At 39.2% G+C, this 7956-nt stretch overlaps 2 protein-coding genes across 2 annotated transcripts; one reads left to right on the top strand and one right to left on the bottom strand.

Annotated features, from left to right (window-relative positions):
• On the top strand, window positions 1-3888 carry LOC116382962 (zinc finger protein OZF-like). The gene is made up of 2 exons (XM_031846449.1): window positions 1-508; window positions 1383-3888. Exons 1-2 carry the CDS (start codon window positions 316-318, stop codon window positions 2606-2608), a joined length of 1419 nt encoding a protein of 472 aa, XP_031702309.1. The 5' UTR covers window positions 1-315; the 3' UTR covers window positions 2609-3888.
• A 164-nt stretch (window positions 3889-4052) lies between these two features.
• On the bottom strand, window positions 4053-7950 carry hnrnph3 (heterogeneous nuclear ribonucleoprotein H3 (2H9)). Its single transcript, XM_031846451.1, has 6 exons — window positions 7539-7950; window positions 6744-6839; window positions 6415-6530; window positions 5685-5820; window positions 5307-5363; window positions 4053-5187 (listed from the first exon to the last, which is right to left on the bottom strand). Exons 1-6 carry the CDS (start codon window positions 7756-7758, stop codon window positions 5105-5107), a joined length of 708 nt encoding a protein of 235 aa, XP_031702311.1. The 5' UTR covers window positions 7759-7950; the 3' UTR covers window positions 4053-5104.
• Between the last annotated feature and the right edge of the window lie 6 nt (window positions 7951-7956).

Raw genomic sequence — 7956 nt, 5'->3', positions numbered from 1 at the left:
TGTTCTTCCATTAACAACATGGCGCCTAACGTTAGTAGAAACAGCAGAGTATCTTTGTTGTGTTGATAAAGTATCAGTTAGCTCCATCAGTACTGGTAGACCAGAGTCTCTGTATGGACTTTTAGCTGTTCACCCTTTTTCTGGATGTTTTTCCTCTGACTCATCTCCCGGTAGCCAACAAAGCTATTGAAGTTAGCTTAGCATGCAAGCATGCTGTGTAAGTTAGCAACACAGCGCTAGTCAGAGTTTAATGGAGAGTAAACGGTGTTTCTGACGGAGTTTGTGTGGAGAAAACGTTTCTGTGGTTTAGTGAAAATGTCTCGAGTCCAAATGCTGAGATCTTTGGTCAACCAGCGACTAACTGCGGCTGCTGAAGAGATATTTGGTCTGTTTGAAAGAACGATCGCAGAGTACGAGGAGGAACTCTCTGGTTCAAAAGAGGAGAACGAGCGACAACGGAAACTACTGTACGCTGTTTTGAACCCTGTAGTCTGGATACAAAGAGCAGGTTGGTTCACTTTGTTTCTTCTCTCAGTTATCAAATACTGTTTATGCTACGGCTGCTAACTTTATAGTTTAGTTTGGAGTGAGATTCGGTTGCAATGAATCTTTTTCTTCTGATCTTCTTCTGATCCGTTCTCTCAACGTTATGACAAAATATTTCAGTTTGTTCTCTTTGATAACACCACATGGATTTAGCAGCTTGTTGAATTCTAAAATGGTTCATATGTTCATGGTCACATACGAGTTTATTATATTATTATATTATCTGGTTCCATTGATAACATCCAGCTATTATCACAACACATATACACAATCATCACAGAAAACTGCTCCCTAAAATATGATCATAAATCAACAAACATCTATCAAACAATTACAAGCACACTATCTAAGAGCAACAAATAATCGTGTGTACGAGTGTGTGTGTGGGGGGTTCTACCTTGACCTATAGGTTCCTGAGAGCAGTCTCTAGACGAAGTTTATTAGTTCAGATTGTGTCATTGTTGTCACATTTCAGTTTCATCATCTTTACACGGATGTTCTCTACAGCTCACTACCATGGTGGAGTGCTATTGGTTCAGAAACGGAGCGCACCTATGATGCACGTCCACGGTAACGTTGTGGCTGCTTCTGAATGTTGTATCCACTGTTTCTACGGTGGCACGTTTAAGTACATTAGTCAACTATAACTGCCCACAGTTGACTACTTTGCCATGTGAGTATTGATGAGCTCATTGAGTCGTTATCTGTTTTGTAACTGTGCACAGGGAGTGTAAGAGGGAATGATGGCAGGAAAACAAAGTGTATGTACAGGAGACTTTGCTCAATACTAACATTTCTTTGTAACGTCTCTGTGTGTGTTTTCTGTTTTCCTGCAGACGTCCAGCAGGTGTTGGTGGTTAAAGAAGAGGTTCCCCCTGAGCAGCAGGAGAGGAGCTCCAGTCTGGACCAGAAGGACCCAGAGCCTCCACACATTAAAGAGGAACAGGAGAAACTCTGGACCAGTCAGGAGGGAGAGCAGCTTCAAGGACTGGAGGAGGCTGATGTCAAGTTCTCATTCACTCCTGTGAAGAGTGAAGATGATGAAGAGGAAGATCAGTCCTCACAGCTTCATGAAAGACAAACTGAACAGATGGAGACAAAAGCTGATGGAGAGGACTGTGTAGGACCAGAACCAGACAGGAACTTGGATTCAGATAGACATCAAGGACCAGATACTGATGGAGACTCTTCTGACAGTGATGATTGGAAGGGGACCAGAGAACCTCAGTCAGGTTTAAACTCTTTGAAACCTGATGAAGTTTCTGTCCGGGATTCAAGATGTAATTCTGGTGAGAAACATTTTAGATCCTCTGAGTGTGGGAAAAGAACTGGCACGAGTGGAGATCTGAAGAAACGCATGAGAATCCACACAGGAGAGAAACCTTTGAGCTGCTCAGTCTGTAAGAAGTCTTTTAGCAGTTGTACAACTTTACAGACACACATGCTAATCCACACAGGAGAGAAACCTTTCAGCTGCTCAGCCTGTAAGAAGTCTTTTAGCAAGCGTACAACTTTACAGACACACATGCTAATCCACACAGGAGAGAAACTTTTGAGCTGCTCAGCCTGTAAGAAGTCTTTTAGCAAGCGAACAACTTTACAGACACACATGCTAATCCACACAGGAGAGAAACTTTTGAGCTGCTCAGTCTGTAAGAAATCTTTTAGCAAGCGTACAACTTTACAGACACACATGAGAATCCACACAGGAGAGAAACCTTTCAGCTGCTCAGTCTGTAAGAAGTCTTTTAGCAGTCGTACATCTTTACAGACACACATGAGAATCCACACAGGAGAGAAACCTTTCAGCTGCTCAGCCTGTAAGAAGTCTTTTAACCAGTTGCCAAATTTACAGACACACATGAGAATCCACACAGGAGAGAAACCTTTCAGCTGCTCACTCTGTAAGAAGTCTTTTCGCAATCGTTCAACTTTACAGACACACATGATAATCCACACAGGAGAGAAACCTTTCAGTTGCTCAATTTGTGATGAACGATTTCGGCACAGGTCAATTCTGAAGTTACACATGATTACTCATACAAGTGACAACCGTCTTTAGTGGTTCTGTTTGTATACAAAAGGTAAATCTGACACGGCACATAACACAGGGGAAGAACTCTGGTGCTTTTTATCCTATCTTTATTCAAAAGCATGTTTTAATTTGAGTGTTGCTTATTGATTCCGCGTTTAGATTTTGAGTTGTTTCCCTCTAACCCTGTCCTCACACACAATTAGCCCCCGCTTGCGATTAGTGACACAATAAACCTTGATCGCTCTGAGAGATCCATACTTTGTTTAAGGTGATGCCTCCTCAGGTTGGCAGGGAGCTTAGTACTGTTAGTTTTAACAAAGGTTGGGTAATATTGTTAAGATACTTTTTGTAATCTCCTGTCATAAGTTTGTGACGAAAGCATTAAAGTGACGAACACATTTATTGCACAGTGTTCATTTGATGATTTTTAAGTGATTTTTCATAAATTGATCAATGTATAATCTTACATACTCTTGAGATTAGAATTGTTTAAGATAAGTAATTGAAGTAACCTTGGATTGATGCAAAAAATGTAAATCATTTAAAGAAATATCCGGACTGACGTTTCACTCAGGTGCTGGACAGGAAGGACAAGAAACAAGTGTTAACTGAAAGAAACATGTCAAAATTGTAAGAGTACGTTGATCTTGTGGTAGAATTAACTTTTGACAATTTGTCTTTTCTTAACTTTTTGAGTCATCCATTTTTCTAACCGTTAACCTACTTTTTATTGTAAGAAACAAATAAAACTGGTTTGTATTTTGTACACTCCAACCAAAGTCCAGTGTCGCTCATCTCTGAGGCTGCCCTAAAGGTAAAATGGCATATCATACTATGACTTTTTTACATTTTCATTGCATACTACAATTTGTCGATTTGGATGACATTCCTATGGCATAATATACTATGACTTTTTAATGACACTTATTTTTTAGGAAATACTATACCTGACCTTTTTAAAGACATTTCTATGACATATACTATGATACATTAATGGCTGCTATACTAAGACTTCTTTTATGACATTTTGAATGGCATAATATACTATGAATATTTCATGACAGACACACTATACCATTTTAATGACATGCTATACAATGACTTTTGCATGACTATTATAGCGAAGTATGACCTTTGGACCGTTTGTGTTATGAAATACTATACTATGACTTTTTAGGATTTTTTCATGGCATACTAGACTGATTTTTTTATGACACAGACTAACATTTTTATGGCAAACTATACTCTACATATTTTATGGAATACTATATTATGACTTTAATTATATACTATACCATGACTTTTTTTTTGGCATGCTATACAATGACTTGTGTGAAATTATGGAAGAATTATTTCCAAAAGCTTTATAAAATACTATACTATTTATTTAATTATTGCTTTTATTTTAATGTATTCCCAACCGTGATACAAATACCTCTTCAAAAATGATTTCAGAGTTGGGAGACAAAAAGAGAATTAAATATAAAATTTATTTTGCAAAATGTACAACAGCTGCATAAGTTACAGTATCTTACAGCTCAAATATAGACTTTATTTTACGTCCACTCTTTAAGAGTGGAATATAATATTAAACTTAGTTTTAAATTCTGTAATGAACTGTGAAAACATTCATAAAAAACTCACTGGCTCAACATTTATCAAACTTTTCAAACCAAGAAAGCTGATCTGAAATGCAGGAAGGTCACACGTTCTGCTAAAAATAAGTTTAAATCAGAATAAACCAAGATGTAATCTTTTTCAATCAGAATTTCTAACCTAGAGACACTTGTAATGTTTTGACGTAGCTTTTCACAGCTCCACCTTCCTAAAGAGCATCATTCACCTGAACGCAGAATCATCAACTGATTAGATTCAAAGTGACCGTGCTCGGTCTCGACAGTGCCACAAAATTATTCTTTTCTCCTTCATCAAATCCCACAGCAGTGAGTCTGTGTCCCATGAAGTTCTGTCTCATCTGCACTGAGAACATATCCTGCCAACAGTGACATGTGAAACAAATGTAAGCGTGTTCCCTTATGGTCATAAAAACTAAAACTCATACAGTTACCTCCATTTAAATGCCATTCAAAACTCTGGAAACAATAATCTGATTCCTCTTAATAAAAATCACTGGACAAAATGTACTTTTGTGTGTGAATCCTGAAAAACTATATTACAATATCTATTGTATTAAAATATAAGATAAACAAGAAATCTCCTCTATGACCAGTTAAATGTTCAGCACCTACATCTTAATATTTTAAATTTTGTTCTTCGTATGCTTTAAGGAATGGTGTAATAATAGCGCTCGTTAAGGTCATATGTTCTGTTCTCTAGTCTGAATTAAAGTTTCAGTACAATAATATAATATAATAATAACCCCACGATAAAAAGAACCACAGTTACAAAACAAGTGACCGACTTCAGATCAGCTCCTTTGCTCAGAAAAAGCAATCGAGTAAATGTGGCCTGAATAGACGCGAGACAAACGTCGAGATGGATCGTAAAAGTGCGATGACATCATCAGTAAGAGAATCGCAGCCCTCCGCTCCGCGAGCCTCCGCCTCCTCCAGAGTTACCGTAGTAACCACCACCGCCGCCATGACCTGTGATGGTTTTAAAAAGATAGGTCAGCGTAAAGAGGAGGAAGTCATTTCTCAGAAAAAGAACAAACACCCAACTTGTATTTATACTTTATTTAACATAATTGTGAACGGGAACTCACTCATTTCCGCTGCTCCGCTGGTTGTTGAGTTAAGAAACAGCTCAATGTACCGATGCTCTGTGGAGAAAACATCAAGCCATCATTCACATCGAAGAACTCGTGTTTCTTCTGCTGTTGACCTTACATTTACCTGCTTCATTTCCTAGTTTAATTACAATCTGATCAAATAGTGTCATAACAAAATACCAGGATCATATTTAATCTTAATAGGCTTTAAAAATGAACCTTTGCAAAACTCAGAGTCAACCATATTAAACCCTGTTGAGCTTGTTCATTTGTCTGTAGATATAACTGATCCACTCTGCTCGTGTGACAAAGTGGTGTCACACGAACCAACATAAGAACCAACCAGTTGAAGAGTAAGAAGGGAGGACATACGCATGTGGTTCTTGTCTTTGGACATGGCTGCTACAGCGTCTTCATGGGAGCGAAACTCCACGTCTGCTTCTCCAGTCGACTTTCCGTTAGTAGCCACATCAATGTGGACCCTCAGTGGACTCAAAGGAGAGAAGAACTACAAGAACAAAGAAACACATTCACTACCAATATGATTATCATTATTAGTCACACTTCTATTTCTGCTACTGTTACTGCTTTTATTATTTCTATTTTCTATATTATATCCAAATTTGTGATATTGGGCTATACAAATCAATTGAATTGAATATATTTATATGTTTGTAAAGACAACAGTATTATACGGTATGAACACGACATCTATAGAGAACAGCCACAGAGACATTGTGGATCTAAATTATGAGCCAGTCTTGAATCTGGCTCCACAGACACATTTTTGAGTGTTGACCAAGTTAAATTAATACCCGTTTTACAATCATACAATCTGCAGTGTGTAAGTATGATGGAAAACCAATAGAAACCTATATAAGTGTAGAACTTCTCAAGACAAACTAGACAAAAAATACAAAAACTTTTATAACATCACTGCCTACAACAATATTTACATTTGTAAGTTAAATTTAATACCTTCTATGATCTTGTTTTGGAGGAAACTGAATTCATTGTTTTTACAAAATTTCAAAACCTGCTGATGCTTATTTCAAGAGAAATAACTAAAGTAACTGGTCTTAGTGAGTGCACGTGATCTTACTTTGGCGATGTCTCCCTCTGTGGCACGGAAAGGTAAACCCCTCATGTGGACAAAATGTCCGCCGTGGAAGCCGGAGCAAACATCACTTTGACCACCGTAGCCGTGGGCTCCCATCCCTGAGCCAAAACACACAAACACACCCATAGATTACCAATGAAACCTTTAGTAATGGTGGAGAGAGAAGCAAGTTGATACACGACAACATTAATGACATAAAACAACTGAGGAAGAAAAAAATACTGTGAATACATTTAAGGTAAATATTTATGTTTCTTATTAAATGTGTAAATTGTCATTGAAGTGTGAGAGACTTCGAGCTAGGACTTTACCTCTTCCTCCCCTCTCTCCTCTCACTCGCTCATCAAACAGGCCGTTGCCAAAACAGTAGTTGTTGAAACCATTGTAGCTGTCAAAGTCACTGTAACCTGGACACAGACAACCATGAATCAATTGAAGCAGGTCTCGTTCTCTTACATCACAGATGACAGAACAAGCCAACTGGATAATAAACTAGTTTTCTGCTGGTTTAGAAAAAGGACATAATGACATTTGGTGGACATGTGTAGTTATGATGTCCGAGTGACCTTGACAAATTTGGTGGCATTTGGCCAATAGCTGGCGCTGTAGCAGCATCATCTAAATATAAATCCTCCTCTGTCTGTGTGAAACTTCACACATCTCAAGAACAGCCCATCCGATCTACGTCACACTCGGCGGGTGTATTGCTGGGGACTCAAGGACGCGCAGCCTCGAAGTGGGTGCGATTTGGACTTGTGACACATTCAACATTAGTAAACTTAGAATTAACAATACTGTGCTCAGTTAGCAGCGGGGGCAAGGCTTCAGGGCTCTGTGGACTGACTCAAGCATGCTGACTGCAGGGGGCCTTTACAGGCCATGGATCTGCAGAAAAACCAATGTTTCATCTGAACTCTTCTTCACTTCCCTGAGGTCAACGAGCAATTCTCGACACTCACAAATATTGCTTTACTGCTCAGAGTCCTATATTGAACCAAAAACACAGGCTTCTGCATGATTAAATTGTTTTGTTCTACTAGCACGGACCGATATACCTTTTCTAAACACAAATATACCTGTATGCATACATACAGAACCCTGCTTACCTCCTCCATAGCCCCCTCCACTCCTCATGGTGTCCAGTAGAGCCCCGTCGCGGCCAGGCCCGGGCCCATAAAACCCTCCCCTGTGTCCCCCCATCATGGGTCTATCGTAGGGCCCCGGTCTCTGGCCTCCCATCCCCCGCCGGGGCAGCTCGTAGTAGGCTCTGATCTCGTTGCGACTGCTCTTAAAAATCTCTATATACCTGCAACATGAAATGCCCATGAGGTGGAGGGGGGCAGAGGAGAGGGTTAAAGAGCAGAAATGGCATAGCTCAGGTTACATACATAGATGATTTACAGAGAGAGAAGATAAACATACTAAAGACAAATATTCTAAATAGTAGTTTTAACCTGGAGCTGAGGGTCTGGATGATTGAACAACTTCAACAAAATATCATTAGCTGGGCTTATGGCTGTAGCG

Source organism: Anarrhichthys ocellatus, unplaced genomic scaffold (genome assembly GCF_004355925.1).
Source record: "Anarrhichthys ocellatus isolate YVR2014 unplaced genomic scaffold, GSC_Weel_1.0 scaffold6, whole genome shotgun sequence".
Lineage (NCBI taxonomy): Eukaryota > Metazoa > Chordata > Actinopteri > Perciformes > Anarhichadidae > Anarrhichthys > Anarrhichthys ocellatus.
Note: the sequence above shows the minus strand (reverse complement) of the source record. Positions and strands in the feature narration are given on the sequence as shown.

What these genes read in the sequence shown, in the direction of transcription:
- LOC116382962 (XM_031846449.1), top strand. Translation starts at nt 316, where the DNA reads ATGTCTCGAGTCCAAATGCTGAGATCTTTGGTCAACCAGCGACTAACT. An exon ending in AGTCTGGATACAAAGAGCAG is followed by an intron (nt 509 to 1,382) that starts GTTGGTTCACTT and finishes GTTTTCCTGCAG; the next exon opens with ACGTCCAGCAGGTGTTGGTG.
- hnrnph3 (XM_031846451.1), bottom strand. Translation starts at nt 7,758, where the DNA reads ATGGGCATTTCATGTTGCAGGTATATAGAGATTTTTAAGAGCAGTCGC. An exon ending in CAGAGGGAGACATCGCCAAA is followed by an intron (nt 5,821 to 6,414) that starts GTAAGATCACGT and finishes TTGTTCTTGTAG; the next exon opens with TTCTTCTCTCCTTTGAGTCC. An exon ending in CAAAGACAAGAACCACATGC is followed by an intron (nt 5,364 to 5,684) that starts GTATGTCCTCCC and finishes TTTTCTCCACAG; the next exon opens with AGCATCGGTACATTGAGCTG.